At 36.9% G+C, this 27,426-nt stretch overlaps 1 protein-coding gene across 1 annotated transcript; it reads left to right on the top strand.

Moving 5' to 3' along the window:
• Positions 1 to 27,035, top strand: LOC114473297 (ras-GEF domain-containing family member 1B-B-like). The gene is made up of 14 exons (XM_028462832.1): positions 1 to 244; positions 12,752 to 13,264; positions 14,770 to 14,892; positions 15,984 to 16,121; positions 17,792 to 18,007; positions 20,202 to 20,276; positions 21,874 to 21,966; positions 22,987 to 23,089; positions 23,211 to 23,290; positions 23,374 to 23,469; positions 23,575 to 23,670; positions 24,807 to 24,930; positions 25,022 to 25,094; positions 26,335 to 27,035. The coding sequence occupies exons 2-14, from the start codon at positions 12,758 to 12,760 to the stop codon at positions 26,366 to 26,368; spliced, it is 1,758 nt and encodes a 585-aa protein (XP_028318633.1). The 5' UTR covers positions 1 to 244; positions 12,752 to 12,757; the 3' UTR covers positions 26,369 to 27,035.
• The last annotated feature ends 391 nt before the right edge of the window (positions 27,036 to 27,426 follow it).

Consider the following 27,426-nt stretch of genomic DNA (forward strand, 5'->3'; position numbering starts at 1 on the left):
TCTTTGTGGCTCATTACGACTTCAAATCATTGACTGAAGACAGACAATGAAGGAAATACACGGCGACGGACACAAAACTAGGAGTTTGTCGTGCGTGTTAGCGACTAAACGCTTTTATTGAACTTTAGACAAACATATTTCTCCGAGTCCGGACTTTTCTTCTTCTTCTTTTTGTACAATTTTAACGGGTTTTTTCTCCCCTCTTTTGTGAGCGCGTGCTGTCGGACTGCCAGCTGCACCGCAGGTGAGCTTTATTATTTATTTCTTTAAATATTTTACTTTTTACACGTTTTTTGGCGATTTATTAACTGAAACCGACTTGTTCCCGTTGCAACTACTGTAAACTGGGTCAGTAAAGTACATTTAAGACAATTTAATGCCACAAATACACTAATATACTTGATACATACTCTTGGAATGTAAAAATATACTTTAAAAATGCCATTTATTTATTAATAAGATTGTGCTAAACTTCAGCTTGTACTCAGTATTGTGAACGTGTGTTAAATTAACGTACTATTTAACCACTCTGTCCATTTACCGTACCTAGTATTGTTCACCATTTGTGCTAATTGTTGTTGTTGTTGTTTACCAGCCATGTGCGGTTATAATTAGCTTGGCTGTCACACACCACAACATTACTCACCAGCACCTGATGGGACTGTGGTTTGCACAGCATGCTTTTTCTTCACAGGCAGCCTTCTACTTCACTGACTCAGTCAGAATCATGTAGTGTGTGTGTGTGTGTGTGTGTGTGTGTGTGTGTGTGTGTGTGTGTGTGTGTGTGTGTGTGTGTGTGTGTGTGTGTGTGTGTGTGTTCAAACAGGCTTAGAAAGCTCAGAAGAAAAGGACATTGTGTTTGTGACATTGTAATAAATACACATTGAAGCAGAACTATAAGTTAAACGCTTTTATGTATAATGAATTATGTAATTGATGGTGAAATGTGTGTGTGTGTGTGAGGGTAATAAAGGTCCCTTGAATACAAGCTTAGTTTTCTTCCTTTCCAGGCAGCAGAGCAGATAATGTGCTTTATCCTTTCTGGCTCTGGGTTAATACTGTACTTGTGTGTGTGTGTGTGTGTGTGTGTGTGTGTGTGTGTGTGTGTGTGTGTGTGTGTGTGTGTGTGTGTGTGTGTGTGTGTATTGGATAAAGAGGAAACAGTCATCTCATCTCATCACCAGGCTATCTCTGTCCTTGCATTCAATGGGAGGTTGGTGGTGTCTGTGTTTTCTCTCCCTGACAGTTCATCAGATTGCTTTTAGTCGACCCAGCAGTGTTTTAACAGTTGCTGCTCTGACCCACACCCTCCTCCAACATGACTGGAACTTGTTTATTTTCCGAATTGGCTAGCCATACCTAGACGTAAGGACAACCCCCGGTGCTATTTGTATGTGGCCGAAGACGTTACCAGAAGTCATGTGACCAAAATTCAAATCCACTTCAGAAGGTTAGGGCATGGGTTAGGGTTTTTTAGTCCGTAACGTAGTTTGGGAATCTACGTATTAATAGGAAACAGAAGTACTGGCCAATGAGCGGTGCTACGTATGATTACAACAATTCATAAATACATAGCATGTCCGTAACGTACTTTAAGATTCTACGTATTAATAGCAAACAGAAGTACAAGTACGTAGTACCTATCATCTTACCTAAACTGGCCAATGAGGGGCGGTACGTACAGGTAGAATGTCAGTATATTAATACGTCTACGTGCGGATAGCGACTGCCTTTATTTTTCCTCCTACTCCTTTTGTTGTAATAATAACTAATAATAATAATAATACATCAAAGTTGTATTGCGCTTTTTTGGACGCTCAAAGATGCTTTACATGGGAAATAAGACAACAAAGTAAAAAGGGGTCTATGGAAAAGGCAGTTGAACAGGTGGGTTTTGAGTAATGATGTAGTACTTTCCTTGGAATAACATGTCATTGATGGAGCGGTGATGGAGGCAGTGTAGTAGTTAAGTGCACAAATGTGTATTCTGCACTGATGCAGTGTTTGAAATATAATTAATATTCCTCAGTAAGATCAATGATTGCCAGAAGCTGTATTTCCATTACAGATTTTTGCAAAATAAAAGCAAAAGCGCTATTTCTAAATGTCGCCAAAGTATAATTGCACTTTGAACGTGTTTCCATTGAAGGTTGTTTTGGGCAGTAGCTTCTTAACTCCTGTGAAATCTCATCCCGCGAGACTTTGCTGCAGGAAGATTGATGCTCTAACACTACTTATAACACTCTGCATTCCTTTGTTGTTTGCTGTTTAATGTGGCAATAATAATTTTAAGGCAGTGGCTATTCATACGGTAGACGTATCAATATACCGACATTCTATTAGTATGCAGCGCCCCTCATTGGCCAGTTTAGGTCACGTGACTAAGACTAAATCTAACCCTAAAAAATTTTGCGATTATAGGGTTTTAACCTAACCCTGAGATGCTACGCACATGTACTTCGGCAAACGTACCAATAGCACTGGGGGTTGTCTGTACGGCTACCGTACAAATGGACACATTTTCTAATTTTAAAGTTTAATGCTGAGAAATATCTCGGTCTCCTCTTCTGTCTACACGTACCGCACCATGTTTTTCTCAGAGACTGACATGTAATTGCGGCAAAAGTGCTTCCATTGGGCTTTTGTGACACATTTCAATATCGAAATGTCTAAATAAACCTCCTCATGAAGTGATATTTGAGTGTTTTTTTTTTTTTAAATTCAGATGTTTCCATTACCAGTTTTTATTGCACTATTTAGATTTTGTGCATTTCCAAAGGTAATGGAAACAATACTGTCTGTCCTCCTTTAAATGTGCACAGGTTTGTCCATGAACATTGTGTCTGTGTCTGTGTCTGTGTTGGATAATCAGGATGCACAGATTAAGATGTTGGATTGATGGATGGATTGACAAATAAATGGATTAGCAGATTTAAAGCTTTCATTTAAGCTTGACTGTAGGGCTCAATATTAGGAGAGAAAAAAACTTACATTGCGATTATTTTTTAACTCTGCGGTATATATTGTGATATGAAAGAATACAGGAATTTTCACCAAATGACTCAAATTGCATTTTATTTTATGTCTATGCTCAAACAATATATTATGCAGCCTTGCTTGGCTCTGTCTATTTGAAAACCCCACTTAAACCAGATCTGAGGCTTATTTGAGAGTGTGCACAAGCATGATTATTACGCACTCTCTCGTTGGATATCAAACAACAATTATCAGAATCAATTCAAAAGAACAAAAACACAGTCGTCAAGAAAAAAGTGAGCACATCAGCAGACACCAGCACAGTGACGCCCAGCCCTAGACAAACAACACTCTGCTTTGCATTGCCTTGAGGAGATCCAGTGCAAAGATCAAAGGTGTGGTTGTTGGTAGGATTGTCAACACATTATCCTTTGCACACAGTGTTATGAACTGTCTGTAATTCACGGTCGACACTTCTTTACTCCCATAGGCATGGACAGTTTGTGCTTATTACTTAATACTTAGTCTGGTTCAGACACGGGCCACATGCAGCTCTAGGACTAATTATGTGTAGCTCCCAAGGTAAACACGACTCAAAAAGCACACAAAACATAAACAAACAAAATAAGAGAAAAATACACAAAATGACAACTAAAATACATAATTACTCCAAAAACATACTGAATGAGAGAAAGTTATACAAAATGACAGCACAAAGACTTCAAATACAAAAACAACACATACAAAAACTTAGAAAATGAGAGTAAAACATAGGAAATGAGAACAAAAATAACATGACAAATAAAATACACAAAATGAGATCACAATATACATGATGGCAAAAATGCACAAAATGACAAAAAACAATGGTAAAACAAACTGAAAATGAAAAGTACAATATTAAAAAAGACAACACCATTGCTTCAAATACAACAGATTGACAACAAAAAGATATGAGAGTAAAATATATCAAATGATATAAAAAATAAACAAAAAGATACAAAACATACACAATGAGAGTAAAATACACAAAATGAGACCACAATCTACCAAATTACAACAATTACTCAAAATACTAGAAAATTACAAAACAAAATACACAGAATAAAAACAAAGAGTAAAATATACACAATGACTTCCAAAACAACAACAAAAATGCACAACATTACTACAAAAACACATAAAATGACACCAAAAAATTGATCATTATTCAAAATGCTGACATGAATGTTGATAATGTGGCCCTCGATTCAGATAATCACAGTTTTGTGGCCCCTGCTGTGATGAAACTGTTTCATGTCTCTAGTCATTCCTGCAGATGAAACTAAGGTGTTTAAGATCTTGTTGGAGCTGCATTCCAAACCACTGTGAGACGCCTGTGTTGACACTGATAAGTGTTTCTGCATTATACCTGTTGAAATCTAGGCCACGCCCACCTGTCCTCTGGCTTTATAAATGTATTTAACATAAAGATGACGCGTGGCACTGTTTTTTTTTTTCTTCAGTGTAGTCATGGTGGAATTTTCTGAACTAGAAGCCACAAGCAGTTTTAAATTGAGATGTTACCTTATTTTTTAGATGTAATTTTTGATCACTTTAGTATATAACCAAGAGTTTTTCTCAAAAATGATATGATCTCATTCTCAGACTGAACTTCAGCCTCCTTCTTCTTCCAAAGAAGCCTGACACTGAGGGTTCTCTCGCTTCACTCCTGACCTGCTTGAACTCATTAGTGTTAAAGGTCCCTTCCAAAGATAGCAGTGCATTACATTGGTTTTTTATGACTGAGGTCAATTGTTTTATTGAGTCCCTTATCAGGTGCATGCCATTGCCTCAGAACATCAGGTGACTTTTAAAGTGTACAAGCTTGGCGTTACCACATGAGATGAATATTGCACAAGTTCAGGCCTTGTCACGACGACGTAGGTCTGCAGATCTGCAGCTTCTGGCTAAATAAGTGCCCCTCCTCCTTCAGATGAACTGGGTATCGGTAATTCAATGTCCTTAACAGATTGGGTTACGTTATATGATGTGTAATTGATTTAGTAGGGACATGGTTTTGTAATGTTTTTATGACCTGAAAAGCTTGTTTCAAGCACATTATTTGCTGTATTTGCGCCTCAGATGATGTTTTTCTTACTAGATGTGTGAACGCGTTAATAAAGCAAGTTTCTAGTAGTGAGGATTGTCAGTATAGTGGCTATATTTTAAAGTTCTTTTTCAAAATTCTTTTTTAATTCCGTTTCACTGTTTAGTCATTTCTGCGGCAGTTTACACTTTATCATCTTTCCCTGTTTAGATGACTTTATTCAGCATGTTTGATACAATTCCAGGAAGCGTAATGACCAGTAGAGTTAATAGTCAACTACTGTTTTTAATTTCAAATTCATATGCTTTAGAAGATACGGAAACTGTGAAGGTTACACTGAAATCACGTGAGATTACGTCACAAGTAATTCGAGATGTCCTTTTGTTACACTTGCTAAATGCTAGTTTAACAGGAAAAATATGATAAAATATCTATAAAATCCCACACAGGAATGAGATTGAGGTAAATTTGACAGATTCGTCCGTTTGCTACACTTGGTGGTCAGGCTGAACAATTTGTCGTTTTCTGATTGAAATCACAACTGCAGACAATGCGATTATGTGATCGCCAAAGATGCATTTTTTTTGTAGAGCTCCTGACTGACCCAGGAACTGTTGTTAACTATTTCATACATACATTCCCTCTCCCCTCCGCTCAGCCAATCAGAAGTGGCCTGATGCTCGTGGACAAGTCATGTTAACCAATAAGTAGGACCCTATCATTTCCACGTCAACAGAATCGCAGACAGAATCACGGAATCCACTGTTGAATGTGGATGAAAGTTTAAAAGTAGTATTAGATTCTTGCATTAGAGTAATGGCATTTAATGTTTTAATAGTATGATGTGATGTTTGTAAAGATTTGGTCGCTTGTTTTCCAGGGAAAATGTGCGTGTAAATGCAGAATATTGTCCCAAAACATGCATGTGATGTATTTCCACGTCATATTGGGGCCTAATTTTAAATGAAAGAGACAAAAAGAAAAATGGCTTTTCTGTGACGAGGGTAAATGGGAGTACATGTGTGTTGTTTGTACGACGGAAGAATGTTCTGTGCTGCTGTAGTGTTTTGATATTCTTAAAACACATACGCTCTTATCTCACTGTAGGAGTTAAAATGAGCCTCTTCACTCCTGTGAACTGGACCAAACTCCTGAAATCTGCTGACGTTGCTTTAAAGGAGCCATCATGACGGATCACAATGACGAGTAAAACAGGAACAACACGTGTATAACATTTCTATGATCCTGACACAGGGCGACAGCAGTGAGCCCGTGCTGGACACGTCTGCTGATTGTCTGTGATGAGCTCTAATCTCTTCCTGGTCTTTGTGTCGTCATGACGTTAATGCTATGACAGCATAGAAAACACTCCTGTTGTTCCAGGCCCTCGCTTTCACTCCTCCTGCTTCTCAGATCCCAGCTGGACAAGGAGATTGAAAGATTGACGAAATATGCTTTTAAGTTTGGGGAATTGATCAAATATCGTTTAAAAATGCTTGCATTGGTGTAAATGTTAAAGTTAGACATAGGTACAGTCAGATCTTACCAAATTATGTTGTTTTTGTCTCAGTGGCCACGGTTACATGATGCTTTTTATATCGGAATTAGTTATTCCGAATTAAATCATTTGGAAATAAAGTGTTCTGCTTCGTGTTTACATAGAAATAGTAATTCCCGAATTGAGGTTTACATGTAAAAGCGGTTTATATGGCTTTATTTAATTCCGGTTTAGGTCTGGAGGTTGAGAAGGCTCTGATTGGACGTATCGCATCTATTGGGAAAAACCCACAACAAACCTTTTATTGTCGGCTATAACACAGAAAACCACATATGAGAACTGTTTTCACCTTTATTTTATTGTAGTTTTGAAGCAGCAGCTTGACCATAACACACAATTTCAGTTTGGACCGCGGAGCAGAAGAGAGATGGGAGCTGTAAATAAAGCCCAGTAAAACGCCGAAAAACAATAAGCAGGAATAAATAGTTGCTCCATGGTAAAGATAGTAGCTCTCACAACTGGTAAAATTATAAACTTACTGATATTAGAGCTTGTACAGCAGTACCTCTGGGTCCTAGTATCACCCGTCCGATGAAGCCTGTTCCGTTTTCTGATGTCCGTGTGTGTGATGAGACTGTGTCCGTATGAATGTGCACATGTTTATACCTCCGTCCATCTGCTCTTTTCGTTTTATCCACGTCTTTTAAGGCTCATATTAAATAGTGTCGGCTCTAGTCTGGGCCGCCGCCATCTTCGATTATGTCGTCACCAGGGCGTCATCCCCGCAAGTCGCACAATCGCAGAACGACCGGAATTAATTTGAAGCGGAATTCAGAAAGTTTAGGAATTGTTTAATTCAGAATTAAGATTGGAATAAACCAGCCACCTAATTTGGATTTAAGTTTAATTCTGAATTAAATTAGCATTAGGAATTAAGTGTTTAACTTTTATTCTCCTTTAAGGAGGAATTAAAGCTCCCATGTAAACATGGCCATTTTCACTACTTGAATCTGATAGTTCAAACTATTTCCTTCCATCACTTTTACAGGTTCACTTATGTTTCCCCCTTTGATGACCTGGACTGGATTCTTAAAGGAAACCAAGACTGCGCTGACACAGCAGTCATTTTTCTAAAGTTATTGTTCATTTATTATACTTTAGAACTAAAATTGCCCAACGACAAATGATAGGTTTCTTTCTTTGTGTAACATAAAAGCTTTTCGTAATGATTTGACTATTTAAACCAAGCCTAATTAAAGTGAAGTAAAGGAAAAGAGTGGTTTTGCTGGTATGATACATGGTACAAAACTACGAGGTTAAATCTGGTTTAACTACATCTGCTGTTGGTGTAACATTTACAAATGAGAGAATATTTTTATACTTCAGCTCATGCTCCACATGCTGTAGTTGAGTTCAGTTGTCCATGTAGAGGCCAACCTATAATCTTCTCTCACTGGCTTTTTATGGCCCAACAGCCTAAAAGCCACGACAATCCAGAGAGGTTCAACCTTTTAGGAAGTTGGTGTGGAAAGTCCAAGTTTGGTTTGCTATGTTTAGACATATTTCTTCATGGTTAAAGTTCAGTATAAGAAAACACCAAACAGCTGAGGTTGTGCTAGAGAATCCACACTGTGGACATCAAGCAATGAACATATGTAACTTTTCACCACAGTGACAAAAAAAAAAAAAACAGACTGTTGCCCCAGTTGCTCAATGTGAACCGTCAAGTTAAATGATTACACTTAAATTATGAACGGTTCACCTGCTGTGCTTTAAGTGCGTGTCTTTGTGCGTAATCAGTTGCCTAGTTGACCTTCAGACAAAGTTTTTAAGTTAAGTACTCTTGACATAATCCTGCTTAAAGACAAATAAACTCCAGTTAAAATATTACTTAATATGCACACTTGGCACCAAATTGTCAGTATGGGTGTGTATTGCCATGAATCTGACGATACCATACACAATTTGTATGTCACAATACCATATATTCCGATCTATCTTGATACTAAATAATACAATGAATACAATACACATCACGATATATTGCAATATCAATAATTACAAATTTCACCTTTACAAGTACAAAATTATATGAAATTAAAAAAAAAATTTTTTAAAGCTTGCGAGAACAAGTAAATGGGAACTAACTGTGATGAAAGTACAAATGTAAAAAAACAAGTGGTGTGTGTTTATCAAACTGTAAAATTCCATTTTAAAAAACAAATCTGATTTTCTTAAGTTTTTATGGTCTTAAAAAAACAAATTCACCACATCTATAAAACTGTTAATGAAGTTTTATGGAAATAAAATGCAATAATTTTCCAAGCTAAAATGCATTTAGGAGTGAGGTAGTATAATAAGGTCTGATGTGGTTCACTGACACATAGTGACCGGGCGTTTACGTGCTATGCATATGCGCAACTAATTTTTTTTTTCTTTAAAAAATAGACCGTTTTTTAATCGATACAATAATGGCACGGTGAAATATCGCTGAATCTTTTTTTTTCTTACACCGTTAGTAGTCAGGGGTGTGAATTGGCCTTCAAATCTTTCTGTCATCATTTTAATAAAGTGCTCAATGACGGATAATATTTGGTTAACGCGACACTTGCTTTACAGGCATCCAAACTTGCGTAAAAATTCCCTACTGCCACAGCAGTGTTGTCTCTATCTACGTTTCCATTACCGTTGGAAATGCGCGAAATCTAAATGGCGCAATAAAAACTGGTAAATGAAACACCTGAATTTCGAAGAAGCACTCAAATATCGCAAAAAAGTTTTTACGCTTTCTTGGGGACGTATTTCAGACATTTCAAAATTGAAATGTGTCGCAAAAGCACTATGGAAACACCGTTTCTGCAAATGCACGTCATAGAACGTGACATACCTGGTCACATGACCCCTGCTTTCTGAGTAAATATGACACGGTACCTGTAGACAGAAGAAGAGACTGGGACATTTCTTAGTATTATACCTAAATTATTACTGTCACATTAGACGTGAAACAACAAAGGAATACGGACTGTTATAAGGCGTGTTTGGAGCGTCAGTCTTCCTACGGCAAAGTCTTGCGGGATGAGATTCCACGGGAGTTGCGAGGCTCCTGCCCAAAACAGCCTTCAATGGAAACAGGTTCAAAGCGCAAAATATACTTTGTCGACATTTAGAAATATTGCTTTTATTTTGTGAATATCTGTAATGGAAACCCAGCTTCTGATTCAGTTTTTATAACAGGGAAGGTTAAAGAGAGTCCAATCACTACGGCTCTTTTAGTAACCAACTCAAATACTTGGAGGGACTTTAAGTGCAAAGTAATAATGAGATTTTTTTGAACACCGGAAAAAGTCGCTAAAGTTGGATCAACATACTCAAATAAATGCTGGAGAAACTGTGGCACACAAAAAGGCAATTTAGGAACAAGTTTTTTGAAGCTCTTGAAAATGTATTCCATTGAAATCTAGCTAAAGGTCCTAGGGTGGCAGTTCTGGGCCTAATACCAACAGGCATTGATGGAAAAGCTCAAAAATATCTCTAACAAATAATAACAGAAGCAATTAAATGCATTACAATTAATTAGCTAAAACCAAAACCCCCAACATACAATATGTGGACTGAGAAAAATGTTTTTTACGAGATGGAAACCTGCTGAGGCCATAATCGTGCAATAAAATCATCTGAACCCACCCACATAGTACTCCAATTAATATACTTAATGTATTTTTGGCTGAAAAATGTTCAAATCTGCTATTGTTAAAATCTAATTGTTACTATCACAACATTATGGATAAAGCTGTAAGAATTTCAGAAAATGGAATGAGTTAGAAAGTTAAGTTGTTTGAAAATGTACCAGTTGTTTACTTCGAAATAAAAAAACAAGTTCTAAAAAAAAAAAAAGAGTCTAATCTTCTGAGTTGGGACAGCAGCAGTAGCAGGCTGAGATCACTGGTTTACACTGGCAGTGAGCCAGTCCCAGTGGTACACAAACGTTCTACGTGCTCAACGTTCTTTGTGTGCGTTTGGGTGTGAGTGTGTATTTGGATTATACCCAGAGGACGAGGCGCCACCGTGGACTGGCGTGCGTGCGTGCTGCGTGCGTGTGTGTGTGTGTGTGTGTGTGTGTGTGTGTGTGTGTGTGTGTGTGTGTGTGTGTGTGTGTGTGTGTGTGTGCTGTGATTGGTAAACAAATGTCTGCTAGAGTCCTGCATCGTTCAGTGTAAACATACATGTGCCCGTGTGTGTAAGGCTGGGTTCACACATACACTGGCATGTGCCCAGACAGACACCAGTGGTGGGATAAAGGAGGCTCCAGAGTTAAAGCATGCCTCACTGGTAAACTGGGATCAGCTTACCAGCATCACATCCAATTATCTGAGCCATTAAGACCAGAAGAAAATCACTGTCATTGTGGGATCATCCATCTGTCAGGGTGATCCGCTGCTACATTTGCTGCTTTGGTGCCAATAAGTTGTAGCAGGAAGTGAAACAAAAAGAAACGCTGATCTGTCTAGAAATAGGAATCCATACAAATCATCTTTTAGAACTTCCCTGGTGACATTAAACCAGTGGTTCACAACCTTTTTTGGGTCTTGACCCCATCACAAATTTTTGGCAACAGAGACATTTTTTTCTCTAGAATTGTTTTTTGATTTGATTTGATTTTTATTTCGAACATGAACACAGTAGCAGTGTCTTTACCACAATAATAATAATAATAATAATAATAAATCAAACAAAGCAAATAGAGAATAAATGGTTACAAAATCCTGAAGCCTGTACATGTTTAAAAAGGAGAAGGAAGTATAAACGTATATGATCCTACCAGTACGACTGTACTTTATTTATGTACATTAATTTCCTTATAATATACACCTATTTACACTATAAAAAGAGAAATAATTAATTGATTTATATCTATATAATTGTACAATTAATGTAATCCACTATACATTGATCTGTCCAAACATACATATTTACTTCAGTACTGTATTTACACACCTATTTATATATATATATATATATATTTTTTTTTTTTTTTTTTTTTTTTCCCTTTAACACATACATTTTATGCATTTATGTTTTTTAATCATGTTTATTGGGAAGTATATTGGGATTCAAGATATATTGAATTTTCTATTTTGGTGATACAGAAAAAATAAATCAATATATATATAAATATATATATATATATATATATATATATTATCCTTTTTGTATTAAAATACTCATTTTAGAAGTCGCTGCTTTCTCTACTTCTCAGAACATGAAAAGCACAGTTAGATGGATTTCGGAGTGCGTCCTAACCCAGACCTTCATCTAAACAAGCCACACTACAGAACTCACACACACGTGCTGTCCCTTAGAGGAGAAAAAGACTAAAGTGGCACATATTGTTAATAATTGTACTTCTGTGGCATTTTGCATCAGCAAATTTAACCCAGAATTGTCTTTCTAGAAAGACTTTATTTGAATTAAAAATATCAAGATTTATATCGTATATCAACATTTTGAGCAAAAATATTGATATGAGTTTTCGTCTGTATCGCCCAGCTGTACTGCTCAGTTATTTTATTTCAACTAGATTCATATTTTGGAAATTAAAAGTATTCAGTTGTTTTATCTCATTGGTGTCAAACTGATTTTTAGTTCAGGGGCCAAATATGGAGCAGTTTAATCTCAAGAGGGCCACAGATTTTATGCGGGAAAACGAGTTGTTTCAACATTATTGTGCCCTAGTTTACACGTCTACGTATAGATAAAATACAAAATATGTAAGAAACTGACAAAGTCCAAGCAATAAGTGACAGATATCAGTCCCAACTGGATCTTCACTTTAAATTTCCTAGATTTTATCACCAATTTCTTTTTAATTAAGGGAAATATTATGTAATCATTTAAAAAAAATGTATGTATTTTGTAAGAATTTTGAGTTTTTTAAACAGTTCAACGTAAAAAATGACTGCAATCATGTAATATTAGCACTGGGAAAACTGTGAGCTCTTGCAAATATTATTGAGTTTTATTTACACAATTTATTTTTTCTGCCTTTTTTTTTACTTAACGTTCTCCTGCGGGCCAAATTGGATGGTCCTAAGGGGCCGTATTTGGTCCTGGGCCTTGAGTTTAACACATGTTTTTGAGTGTGTGTGGTGTTTTTGTTTGAAAAAGAACCTTGTTTTTCTTTATTTCAGGCCGTCATGCCGCCTACTACGCCGTATGCTGGGAAGTTCAGCTCCTGCCCCCCTTACAGCAGCAACAACAACAACCACCAGCAGCCTCAGAGTCCATACAACAGCGTCCCTGCGCCAAAAAGCACCAAGAACGTCTACAACAGCGCCTACATGGCGTCGGAGAAGCCACATTCTCACAACGCGTATCGCAGCAACTCCGTCGCCACTGTTGGTGCAAAGGAACATTACAGCAGCAGCTACGTGGTTTCAGAGAACCCGTATCCATCAGCCCTGCCTCGCAGCCCGAGTCGCCAGCACAGCACTTCCTGTCCAGGCCGAGCTCAGCGCCACACGAGCAGCGGCAGCAGCGGGAGCAGCGGCGGCGAGCAGTCCTGTCGTAACAAACCAAGGCCATATGGACAGGACATCACAGCCAGCTACGGCGAGATGTGCTACCACAACAACAGTTTGGTTTCTGCGTCTTTAGAAGCTCTGATTCAGCACCTGGTTCCCACTGTGGACTACTATCCTGATGTAAGCACCTGAACATAAAGTTTCTAAATTTCCGCCATTCCAATTTTGTGTTTACCTGTTTACTTGCCCTTAAACGTCCTGAATTAATAACATTTCAAACATAATAATTATTTAATAAAGTCGACCAACTACAATTCAGTCTTAAGTTATCCATGTTCAAATACAACACAATTATGGTTACGGAGACCAGCATTTTTTCCAATTACAATGACGTCTGTAAATTAATTTCAATTACTAATGTTTAATTACAATTATTTACAATTACCAAACCTGAAGTAAAATCCCCACAAACCTTAACCTACTATTGTGTTAGCTTTCTGTTAGCATCTCTTATGACAACAGGTCAATGTTGACCCATGTCTTAAATCAGCTGCAAAATACACTAAAATAATATCTATTATTCAATTAGTCTTTCATTTCTTGGTTGCATTGTTAGGCTTCCTTACCCATGAAAATATTGGTATTATAGTTTTTATTGTGGGCTTCTGAGCCTTTTTTCTGTCGATTTAAAAAAATTACGGTAAAACAAATAGAAATGCGTGATATGGTCCCAAAACATTACAAAATGAATAATTTCAAAAGTAGTTATAACCAGAGGTTTTGTCTGACGTGCTAATAATGCCTTGATTATGGGCGGGGCTCCTGGAGCAGTTAAGACATGCCCAGTCTATACTATTAAAATCTCCAATGAACAATTTATGCTATGCTAACTAGCTACTTAATACTCACTAAAGCTCTCTGTTTGCAATTCTCTCAATCTACTCACCACATATTGCTGAGTCCACAGCTGCTAGTTTTAATTGGAGGGGCGGGGCCAACAGTGTTGGTTCATGACGTAAGAAGCCACCACATTGATTCTAATAGCCAGGTTTCAACCCACAGAGGGCAGCCACTCTTACATTTTTACAACAAAATTGAAATATTTGGCTAAAATGTGAAGAGTTGGACTAAAATGATCAAAAACACCACTTTAAACCACTTTTTTGTATTTGGTTTTAAGTATTAGTTACTATTTAATTACTGGCGACTAGCAAATTACCCTCACGTTTAGCACTTTACTCCATGATGCTGTGTGATTGGAGAGGCTTCTGCTGTAAAATGATCACCAGTTGTATCACTGCAGTCATAATAATCTGAACTGCTTGTTCATCACAAAATATAAAAAACAATTCCGTTGAAGCTCTGCACTCTTTTTCAGTCACAGGATACCATGATCACTGGTCGAACCCTAACCTGTAGCGCAAGATTTTCAACAAGATAATAAGCAAAATTTGACTTATTTGTCTGTTGGCTCCACTTCTGCCCATTTCCCAGGAAAAAAATGGTGTGTAAATGTGTGATATTGTCCTAAAACATGCACGTGAGGCATTTCTGTGTCACGTTGGAGCCTGATTTTAAGTAATAAACAAGAGAAAATCAGAGGCCCCAAGTACCACGTGTGGGTTTTCTGCTCTTTGGTTGAGCTCCTTTAAGATTTATTTATTTTTTTGCTATCCCACTACCAGAGATCATACGTGTTCACCTTCCTGCTGAGTTCGCGGCTCTTTCTCCACCCGTACGAGCTGATGACACGGGTTTGCCACCTGTGTGTGGAGCAGCAGTGGTGTGGCGATGCCCTGCTGGATAAGGTAGGAGGATTCAAACGCACTCAAACACTTGCTTCTCTATTCTTTTTTTCCCACTCCCACACAGCCTCACACCTACCAGGAAATCCATTAAGTACTGCACCCACACTGGTTTATTTGTAGCATGTGTTTATCAGCTACAATATGAGCAACAGTCCTTCAGCGAGAGAAAAAGTTTGGATTGAAGTAATTGTGTAAAAATACCAGTTTCTGCTTTAATGTTGTTGCTTAGAGATGAATGACGTGATAAATGAAAGGAATCATGTCGGCAGAGGTAAAAGTAATGGATCACAAGTACTCACCTTACTCTATTTGAGTTGCTTTTATGGGCACTTGTACTTTTTTGAGTAGATTTCTAATCAGTAATTTGACTTGTACTTAAGTATGTTTTAAAAGAAGTCATTTGTTACAGCTGGAAGCCCAAATTATTTAAAAATAAACAAATAAATACTTGAAGTCATTTAAATTGTGGGCCCTGAATCTATAATCTATGAAAGTTTAACTTTTTGAATTAATTATGGAAATTAAACAACTTTTTCATGATATTCAAATTTTTTGGAAAGGGTCTGTATTTTGTTTCAAAATTATTGTCTGGTCATTTCATTTTTTGCAGTTTCACAAATGCATCACATCCGACCAACCAGATTAAACGTAATGCACTGCACCAGAGAATTGCCAGAAGATTCTACAAGCACTATGTAAACCATGACGAGAAAGTATCTGTTATTGGCGTTATTTTGTTTTTTAAAAAAAGAATTGTACATTTTGACAAACCTTTCATTTTATACAGATGCCTTTGTAGTAAATAAATTAAGTTCCAATTAATTCCTTTTTAAGTTTATACATGAGATGTTTACTGTATGCAAGGGAACCGTGGCAAGATTTATTACCAAAAATAACTTTTACTTTGAGTACTATTTAATTGAGCTTTTTACTTGTACTTGAGTATTGTATGTGTCACTTACAGTACATGTACTTGAGTATGATTTCAATCAAGTAACAGTACTTGTACTCAAATAGGATATATCAGATCTCTTTACACCTCTACATGTCCATCTCTCTGGCGTCTCAAACACAGTGTTATTTGGTCTTAGATTCGTTTCAGGGAAGTGGCCCCGAAGCTGGTGCAGTTGCTGACTGAGTGGACGGAGACATTTCCCTACGACTTCAGAGACGACAGAATGATGCGCTGCCTGAAGGACGTGTCGCATCATGTGGCGCGGGGAGACGAGGTGAGGGGCCGGGGGGCGCTACGCCTCACAAGGATTAAAGAAAGATAGCAAGTCTCAGCCCTCAAATGTCAGCGTCTTTACCATTTGTCATTAGCTGAGGTAATACATGTGAAACATATGTAGATCCATTAATCAAATTACTAAAGAAAGCATTAAGAACTAGAATACTGTATTTGCAGTTCCTGAAGAAAATGCAAGTGAGGATGGAGGTGCACTGCATTAGCGTAGGAGTAGCTAGCATTAACATTAGCTAACATTGGCATTAACATTAGCTAGTGTCGGTGCCCAATACTTTCACGGTCCTGATTCTTTCAGATCCTTTCAACACATGCGCGTAGACTACGTCACTTCCTACACTCGCAATCCTTCCGACAGAGCTGCTGGGACGTGATGTTTGAATGTAAACTGACCATACGACGTTTGTTAAATATGTTTATAGTACACATGTAAATATGTGTGTTTCGTGGTGTTTTTAATTGTTAATTAAAATAAAAAATGGATAAAAACACAATACACAACATTGACAATCAAAAAACAAACAGAAAATAAGATAAAAACCAAAATAATTCAGAATTCACTCAAAACATACAGTACTAATTCTTTTTAAATAGCAGGGTTTCAACCTTTTAAATAGTACACAAACTGCCGTAAAGTAGGCCGACCGGATGGAGACGCGTTTTGTGCATGCGTTGAAAGTATCTGAAAGGATTGGGCACTGACAGCGAGCATTAACATTAGCATTAGTATTAGCATAAATTAATATTAGTCTAGTGTTAGCATTGGCCTAGCAATGGCATTATCTTAGCTTTAGCTCAAACCTAGCATTAACATAGCAATGGCACTAACCTAGCATGAGCACTAATGTAGCATTAGCTAAGCATGAACCTAGCCATAGTTTGACATTAGCAATAAGGCTGAAAAAGGTTGAAATGTGGTAAACGTTTTAGCTGAACATGTTAAAGGTTGAATGGTTTGTAATTTGTTTGCAAAGACTTTAAGGCAAAAACTGGAGCTGGATCAGAGCTGAAAAGTAAATGCAGTTTCACAAAAAATGTAATAACGCAAAAAGTTTAAAAGTTATAATTTTTAAAAGTACAAGCTGAAGAAAAAATGGACGGAAGAAAAAATGGATAATATCTGTTTAAAAAAACGTATGCAGATAGTAAGGTTAAAAGTGTTAGAGATTTTATTCCAAGTATGAAATAAAAGCCTTCTTTTGAGTATTATATCGCTTTTTAAACAAAGAGAGGAAAATATCATTTAATAAGGGTTTATATTTTTAAACAAAGTACATTTAGAACAAATGTTAAATGAAGATGCATTTCTGTTTAAGTTAAAGTTTGGAATGATCTTGAGGTCACACTATAAGTTAATGAGTTCACTGTCAATGTTCAAAAATTCTTTAAAAAACTAAATATTTAGTTTCTATTGAAACACAAGTTGATAAGCTGATGAAAACCTCTGGTATTGAGTTGTTTCTATTGTGTTTTTTATATAATGCTGTTTGGGAATGGGCTCCGATAAGCAGTTACTGCTTCAGCCCATTACAGTGGTGGTTGTTAAAATGAATGTTTAGTCTTTGTAATGTATTGTATGTATATGTTTGAAGACAGTCAAGAACAAATATCTATCGAAAATAAATATCAATATCTATCGTTACGTTTTTCTAGTTCTCTTGGAGAGCCATGCAGCAGATGACTCAGCGACTCATCAAGCGCCTGTCGGCCCTGGGTCAGTACGAGGAAGCCGTGGCGGCGCTCAACGCCATGGCCATTGAGCGGCCGGCGTCATTGAAGAGCAAACAGGCTTCGTCTCAACGGAGCGACATTCTGAGCGTGTGCGACGAGCCTTTCTTCCTCGCCCAGCAGCTAACACACATTGAGCTGGTAAGGTGTGGGTGTGATGGAGTCATGTGCTGTTGCTGCTTTCTACCCTCATCTTAAAGCTGTTGGGAAGGATAAACAATATTTATCAATATTGTACTTGTGACCATACAACCTCTGCCAAAGGGACATTTTTGCTGATTACGCAGATTAAAAGTTGTGCCAAAACAATAGTGGATGTTGACATTTTTGGAAAGTTCAAGTCACATGACTATTTGTCAGCAAACCCAGTGTTTGTTTTGGAGTCAAAAACAATCTTGCGAGCAAGAATTTCAACCTTTGACATTTGTTTGAGTGAAATATTCTGTTTGACAGAAAAAATCCCTTTGATTTATTGTTTATTGATCAATGAGGCCTACATTATGACTTTATCTGTGTTATAATAGATGTTTTTTGTATTGTTTTGTTTTGTTTTTTTACTTTGTTTCTACTTTGTCTGCAGATGAAAAATGTTACTTCATCCCCAGCAGCTTTAAATGAATGAGTTGGTAGATTCTATTTTGTGGTTGCTTATTTTTTTTTGTCATGTAGTCAATATTTGTATGGTTTAGCTGCTGCTTGTGTGTTTATTGAATTTGTGTTGTTACAATTATTGCAACAAGGGTGAGCAAAAAATGTTGATTCATGATATATTTTGTTTTTTGGGACATAAAAATCAATAATTCTCCCCAGAAACTTTTTCCTTAATACTACATGTAGTGTAGTGACTGACTTGTGACCTGTGCATTTCTTTTGGAACTATGACTCGTATATTGTTTCTAGAAGTTTAGGTTTTAACTTTTGTTTTTGGATAAGGAAATTAAATACACAACAATCATTACTGTCAAACTGCCATAAATTAGAATTGCAATATAATTAGGGATGTAACGATTAATTGTAAGGCAGTTAAAAATCGATTCATAGGTATCACGGTTGATAACGATTTTCAGTTGCACTTTTAAAAAGAAAAATAACTATTATGCAGTTTTGCATTGTTTACTATAGAACCAGAATTTAAATTAATAGGCTTCCTCTTCATTTGTATTATTCCTTTATTTATTTCATTCAAGATTTATTTTTAGTTAAATTGCATTGTTTTGAATAGTTTATCAAGGGATTCTTTTGACAATGAAAAATAAAAGGAAAATAGTACATTATTTTCTAGTTTTTTTTTACCAAAAAAAATAATGGAATATTTTATATTATATCATCATTTGTCTCCAGTCCCATTTTGTAAAATAAATCGTGAGAGAATCGTATCGTGAATTGTTACATCCCTAAATATAATATATATGTATATCAAATCGACATCAAGTATTGTGAAAAAAAAATTGTGACAAAAGCGTATCGTCCCAGCCCTAATACACACTTTCTTTGTTCTATGTTTTTCTGTTATCCACATGTTCACTTCCGATACAGTATCGATATTACAGCCTTGAGAATTGTCCAATACCGATATTGATACATTATCAGCAAAAATCCTACAGACTTTTAATACGTTTTATTGTGGAAAGTTAGAAAATACTTGTTATTCAAACAGAGAACAACAGTAAGTATGAGAAAAACTGATCCATTTATTATCAACCAATGGGTTACAGACATTTTAACCTTTAACTTAGGAATATTATATACAATTGATTCAATAAATAAAACATCAATTAGAAGACCCTGAAAAATAAATTCATTAAAAACAATATATATAATATAAAAAATTTAAGCTGCAGGCCGATATAATCAGATACTTACAGTATATACATTGCTGATATTGGACCGATATCAATATCAAATCGAAACATGCTCAAATATATATATATGTGTGTGTGTAATATAGATATTGTTTTTAGAAGTGAAGGATTCAACTTTTGTTTTTGGGAAAAGGAAAATAAATTCACAGTAATCTTTACAATAACAAATATTGATATAGAGTCAAATGAGGAAAAAGCACTAATATTTATAGTGTGATGGGGTTTGTTATCCACATATTATTGCAAATCATTTCTGATTATGAAGTGTTTCTGTGCCACTCCACAATAGGAATAGAGTATTTCAGTCTTAATAAAATGACTTTTACTGATAAACATTCCATTGTTGTGTTTAAAATGTACTGGCTTTGTCCTAGTTTGATATCTACATCCCTTACAAACCTCACACAAGGTTAAAACTATACATTTCTAAAGATTTGAATGAAGAACTAATCTTGGTATTTGTTTGTTTACAGGACAGGCTGAGCTTCATTGGCCCTGAAGAGTTTATTCAGACGTTTGCTATGAAGGATCCTCTGGAGAACAACAAGGTTAGACTAAGCTTACATTTTCTCCACTGTTGTCGTCTTTTTTATGTTATTTTTGTGTACATTTGTTGTTGTAATGTGTGTTATCTTTGTCCTTTTTTATGTTTTTTTATGTCCTCTATTGTATTTTTTGGTGTCCTTTCATGTCATTTTCTTGTGTTTTCTTTGGGTTGTTCTGTAATTTTTGTTTTCGATGTTGTTTTGTCTATTTTTCTGTTATTTTTGTATAAATGTGTTTTAATGTTTTTTTGTCATCCTTTATATTTTTGGTGTCTTTACATGTGTCTTTTGTGTTGTTCTGTATATTTTTGTGTTTTCAATGTCGTTTTGTATATTTCTGTTTTTTTTGTATAAATTTGTTGTTCTAATGTGTTTTTTTTTGTCCTTTTATGTGTTTTTGTCGTCCTCTTGTGTATATTTGGTTCCAACATTCAGTTTTGCGTAACCCTAATTGTCTTTCTGTGAGACGATCCCACGTGTAATAGAAACCTGCAGCTAGAAGCTAGTTTTGACTCTCCTGTTTGTTTGTTTTTGTCGTTTAAAAACTATTTCAGTCTCTTTCACATAAAACATAAATCTCATTTAGTTTTGATTGGCTTGCAGCTTCTAACTGTCCAATATAATGACAGCTTGGAAAGTGCAGAAAGGAAACGTGCTTATAATTATCAGCATCAAAGCACTCACACATGAGAGGCCCTCGCTAAAGTTATTCTTAAGTTACTCTTTGTTTTTAGGATCATAAAGTCTCTCCTGCTTCTACTTGGAGTGTAATTTGTGGTGTGCTTCAGTTTAAGCTCATTTGCCAACGAAACCACATGAAAGGATATGATATGGAGTCAGATTGATGAGTTTGTTCGTCTCCGAGTTCCTCAAAAACTCAGAAACTCAGAATAAAGGAGTTGTTCTCCAGCGTAGCTAAGTTTCACTCAGCTCTCTGAGGAGCAGCTTTTAGCCGCCATGTGAAACCCTGACAGGCCTGCTGCGCTTATATAACAGCTACTTTGTGTTGGAGGGCGGTTGAGTCAGCAAAGGGGTCCTGAAGTGTTAGAGGGGAAGTATGTGGAGTGGAGTGGGCTGCTTGTGTTGCATAAGCATTTATTAGAGCCATGAATCTCTAGGATTACGTCATCAGGCCTTTATATAGAGCTTTGATGGGGTTGGTTTGTGTATGTAAAAGGACCAGTTGGCAAGTGGAAATAAGTCCTGAAAACAGATGTAGAATTGATTATGATCTGTAATTAATTGATCAAATTAATTTATTTTTTTAATCTCACTAAAATTTGCTGAGAAAAGCCCTTAAATTTTTGTACTTTCCCTTAAATTCATCACAGCATTGTAACAGATGAAAAGATTGATTTACAAAAAAATAAGTGACTTTAATTTATTGTGTTTAACAGACTTTTCTGAATTTTCAACCACCAGGGGAAATATTGTGTTCTTTAGTCATTCTCCAAATAATTAGAAAATAAAAGAACACATCAGGTTCATGTAATGTTCTGAAGTCAACACATCAAACAGATAGACAGGCGGCTCTAATGATATAACTAATTATGGTTTTTACACATCCTGACCTCAGCATCTTTCGTAATTCTCTGTTCAGGGTTTCTTTCGGAAGCGGAAAACCAGTAACCTGGAAGCCTACATCAACTGGTTCAACAGACTGAGTTACCTGGTGGCCACTGAAATCTGTATGGTAGGTTTAACTCCGCCTTACTTTCCTCCTCATGTTACATCTCACAGCTTCACAATGTGGGGCTCAAACTGGACTCTGATAAAAGTCTCAAGTTCATCTCATCTATGATGTGCTGCTCAGCCACAGGAAATCATTCATCCCGTGACCTTTGAGCTTTATTTACAACTCCTCACTTTAACCCCACAGACTTTAGGTTTTAATGACACACACTAAACCCTAATCGCAACAATTCCCTGAGGGGTTTTTAATTTTACATTGTAGAGCAAACATGGGCCGTGTGCAGCTCTCTATCTAATTTTGTGTTTCTACCAAAATAAGTGCACGACATAATACCAAAAAACACACACAAGAACAAAAAATAACACAAAATGACAACAAAATATCCTAAATGACAAAATAAAAACACAACAAAAATTCACAAAAAAAGAGAAAAACACATAAAATGAATTTAAGAAAACACAAATTTAGATAAAGAGAAAAATAATCAATTATTCCAAGAACAATTCAATTCTACTTTATTTATTGTGGCAATTAGAAAAACAAGTCATCTGATAGCACTTGTCACAAAATATAAAATTGTTAAGACAAAAACACACCAAATGAGATAATATTCTATATGACACTAGAAATACACAAAACAACAACAAAAACTCACAAAATGAGAGAAATGTACAAAGTAACACCAAAAACACATTTGCATTTCCATATTTCATATTTTCTACACAACATTTATGTTGGTAATATTAATGCTTGAGACTCTGTTTACATTTAAATGTTTAATGTATCTTATTTGACCTTAGCTATAATTTCTTTACTTTAGGAGTTTTTGTATTGAAAGTAGCTTCCCCCTGGGATTATACATTTTTTATTGAGTTTGTTCCTTTTTGAATTTACTGTATATGAAGTAGAAATCTAAATCCTCATAATTGTGTTTGATATCTGCATATGAAAGAAAACTTCTTGTTCTTCTTCTTCATATAATCAACGATGTATGACGGAGGCGTGTTTCTTCTGTTTCAGCCAGTGAAGAAGAAGCAGCGAGCGCGGATTATCGAGTTCTTTATTGACGTTGCTCAGGAGTGCTTCAACATCGGCAACTTTAACTCCCTCATGGCAATCATCAGTGAGTAACTGTTGGACAGGAGATGTCTGCAATGCTGTATAGGCAATGTGTTAAATGTGTCCATGTAAAGTGTGTGTGTGTGTGTGTGTGTGTGTGACCATGTTGCTTGTGTCTTCTCCAGCTGGTATGAACATGAGTCCTGTGGCCAGACTGAAGAAAACATGGAACAAAGTCAACACGGACAAGTTTGAAATCCTGGAGGTGAGAAAAGTTTTTCTTTAGCTCCTTTTATTTTGATAGGACCTGTGTTCATTGGCGAGGGGTTTCTGTGTTGTGGCACACAGCACCAGATGGACCCGTCCAGCAACTTCAGCAACTACCGCACTGCCCTGCGCGGCGCCACCCAGAGGTCAGAGACGGCACACAGCAGCCAGGAGAAGGTACCGTAGCATTCATCACATCACATCTCACGCTGCTTTCCTTTTACTTCCTGTCACGGTGCAAAGACATGTCACGCTGAGCAGCTGTTTGTATGTTTTCTTCAGATTGTGATTCCTTTCTTCAGTCTGCTCATCAAAGATATCTACTTCCTGAATGAAGGCTGTGCCAGCAGGTTGTCCAACGGCCACATCAACTTTGAGGTTCGACACATAAAAGAATCACATTTGATGTAACGCCGCCCTCTTGTGGCCAAACAAAATAGTAACATCACTTCTAAAAGATGTCTTATTGTGGGTTGGATTTCTCCTTCTACATGAAAAATGGGCAGCTTTGATCACAGCGGGGGCCATAAAAACTTGTTTGTCTGATCCGAGGTTCACATTATCAACATTTATGTTATTTATAATAATGAACAATCTCAGCGTTAACACAGGGAACGACAAAGGGTTTGTTGTCCTTTCGTGTCTTTTGTGCTGTTTTTGTGTTTGTAATGATTCGATTTGTGTATTTCTTTTGTCATTTTTTGTATTTTGCTGCAATTTTGTGCGTTTAATTAGGAGGTCGCATGTGGCCCCTGGGCCACCATCTAGTTTCCTATATCTGCATTTAAAATAATTAATCAGTTTTTGTTGTCATTTTGTATATTTTTATCTATTTTGTTGTTTTTAGAGATGTTTTGTGTAATGTGCTTGTCTTTGTATATTTTGTGTCATTCTGTGTGTATTTGTTTTGTATTTTTGGACTTTAATATTTATTTTATTTACTTTATTGCGGATCACTTTACTTGAAGTATACGTAAGGCTGACATTACGCAGTCATTATTATGACATGACACCTGTCATTAGCATGAATAAGGTGTCATGAAAGCTGTCATTAAGTGTTGTTTGTGACCCTAACCCTACCTAACCCCACTAGATATCGCTACCTAACCCAAAAAATGCCAACATAGCTCCAAATGTGTCATAATTTAGCAAACAACACTTAATGACAGCCTTCATGACACTTCATGTTGATGACTGAGTAATGTCAGCGTAATGTCAGTCTTATGTATAAAACTGTTATTTTTCTGTATATTTACAGTCGTCTTGTTTTTTGTCATTTTGTGTATTCTTTCAGTTTAGTGTTTTTTGAAATCCTTTAGTGTGTTTACTTAAGGTCGCTGTGTGTGGAATGTGGTTCCGTTGGTCATTAGTCCGGTTCTTCTTTCAGTTTGTATAAAGCTGCTCCAGATGTTTTTCTTCTTCCTTCTTATACTTGAAAGCAGAACTAATGACTGTCTTTAATACTCTTTATTTATGGAGTGTTTGTATTAAACCACATGTTGTTCTCTTAACAGAAACTCTGGGATCTGGCGAAGCAAGTGAGTGAGTTCCTCGTTTGGCGACAGGTGATCTGTCCGTTCGACAGAGACCGACGTATCCTCCAGTATCTCGTCACCACTCCTATATTCACTGAAGACGGTTGGTATTTACATTGAACTTGTTTGCATGTGTAAACTAAATCTATGAACTATTCAGGTTGATTTAAACTGTGCTCGTCTCCTTGTTGCAGAGCTGCATCTGGCTTCATATGAGAGCGAAGGACCTGAGAACAACATGGAGAAGGACAGTCGGAAGTCTCTGAGGTGGGTGTGGCCATGGGCGTCAAACTGGGGGTGGGCTTGGCGGGAAGGCAACTGAGTACCCAGGCCCCCTTTAAAACAGTGCAAATGGTTTGTCCCATATGTGTTTCTGCTTAAGACTGCATTTTGCTGCCACCAAGTCTTAAAGGTGCAGTCCATAACTTTCAGATCCCTCCCTCCCCGCTGCTCTCTTGCCCTGCCTCCAAAGTGCCTCCCTCAGAGGAGCTAACAAGCTAACGTTAGCCCGACAGCAACATCACAGTGATATAACATGCACTGTTAAAAGCATATTACTGCAGTGCACACACCAATTTATCAGCAGCAGCAGCGTAACAACACGGTGTCACTCACAGCAGCCCACACGGAGTCTGCAGTGAGAGCAGCAAGCACACAAACAAACCACACATGTATTACAGAGTTCTAGTGTAACAATTACAAATCAAACATAAAGTCAATCAAACAGCAGTAAAAATCTTTCAAACCGAAAAGTTGCCAATTCCATCTTCTACTCCTCCAGACCATACACTGTAAAAAAGACGGCACTCCAGGCTCTACCTTGCTATGAGAATTGCAGTGTTTTGGCCAAGGCGGAAGGGGGCGGGGCCTCTGAGCAATAGCTGTCAGACAGTCCATCAAACACAATCCTGGCTCTGATTGGTTCTTTTTGCTCTGTCGCGGTGCATTCTGGCAATCTGCCAAAGGCAACAGGAGCAGCGGGTTGGGGCTCAATGAGCCTGTTTTTTTTTTTTTCACACAAACTACTAGTTTCATGTAAAGCTGTCCTTACATAGTGACAGTTTGAGCTAATATGACAAAAAGTCACTTTTACAAGAGTTATGGATTGTCCCCATGATTCTAATCATTCTATATTTACCTTTTATTAACCAGATAAAAAAACATTTTAGCCACTAAACTGTTTCAAAAGTATGTCACAAACACAATATTCAATTAACCACTAAAATAGAGTAGAACATATTTATAAATTACAAGCAATGAATATGAAGTCATTAGGTTATTGTGAAGAAAAAAAAAATCAAAGCTTATATATAATATTGCAAGAATACTAGTATAGTTTCAGGGCAAAAAAAAAAAAGTGTACATAACTTACAATAGGGGCCCAACAAGATGGTTTGTACCCAGGGCCCAAAAATGTGGTGCTACGCCCCTGGGCGTGGCCACCAGCTGAACACACTGTTGGGTAAACGATGTCATCAAAGTGCTCACTTTGGTTTTCCTTTGGCAGATCGTCTCTTCTTCATCGAGAGAATCGCTCCTAAACGTACAGCACATTTGAACGCTTTCACACATCATCAAGTCTACTCTTAGCTCAACAATGTTCGATGGCACTCGTCTGTGTGGAAGAACGGCAGCTACTGAAGCTACAAACTGCGTACGTTAAATAAAGTTCAAAGCACTTCCAGGTTCTCTGAGGACTACAGAGTGGACGACGTGCAGCTCTAATAAGACAGACTGATATTATTAGAGGTCGATTGGCTCCTCTGAACACATACTTCTGCTGCCTCTGCTTCAGATATCTAAGCTAACTGTAGACGTGAACATTCTTCTTGTTCTTTTGCTTCACTTTTATTGTCAACACTAATGGCCCTTTACACAGAACGGAGACGTGAGAGACTGTTGAGCGTCTCCTTGGAGCGTAGAAAACATTTCTGTGTAAATGATTCTGCACTTGTCAAGAGATGAACAAAACAACTGAGGTGGAAACCATTGGGCACTTGTTGATAAACCACTGAGTAGGGCTGGGCGATATGGACCAAAACTCGATATTTTCCTCAAAATAGCGATATGTGATATAAATCTCGGTAATTTTATTTCAAGCAAAGTCTGACCAAAAAGACAATTCTGGGTTAATTTTGATGATACAAATGTCTCTAAGGGACAGCACGTGTGAGTGAGTTTGGTAATGTGGCTTGTTTAGGTCTGGGTTAGAACGCACTCAGAAATCCATCTTGTTGGGTTTTTTCTTTCTTATTTTGAATTTTATATTTTGATAAGTGCATTGAGATGACTTTGTTGTAATTTGCGCTCCACAAATAAAGTTGAATTTAATGGAATCTAACTGTTCTGAGAAGTTGTTCAAGCAGCGACTCCTAAAACAAGTATTTCAAATCAAAATAATCTATAAAAATATACATATATAGGCGATATTGTCAATTTTTATATCCCAAAATGGAAAACTCAATATATCCTGAATCTCGATATATCACCCAGGTCTACCTCTGAGAGATCAGAGACCCTGGATCGTTTGCTGTGAGATTCCTTCCTATAGAACCTGCTGAGAGTCCCAGAACTTTGTGGATTCTCAGCGATGGGGTTG

The sequence above is a fragment of the Gouania willdenowi genome, chromosome 12 (assembly GCF_900634775.1).
Source record: "Gouania willdenowi chromosome 12, fGouWil2.1, whole genome shotgun sequence".
Taxonomy (NCBI): Eukaryota; Metazoa; Chordata; class Actinopteri; order Blenniiformes; family Gobiesocidae; genus Gouania; species Gouania willdenowi.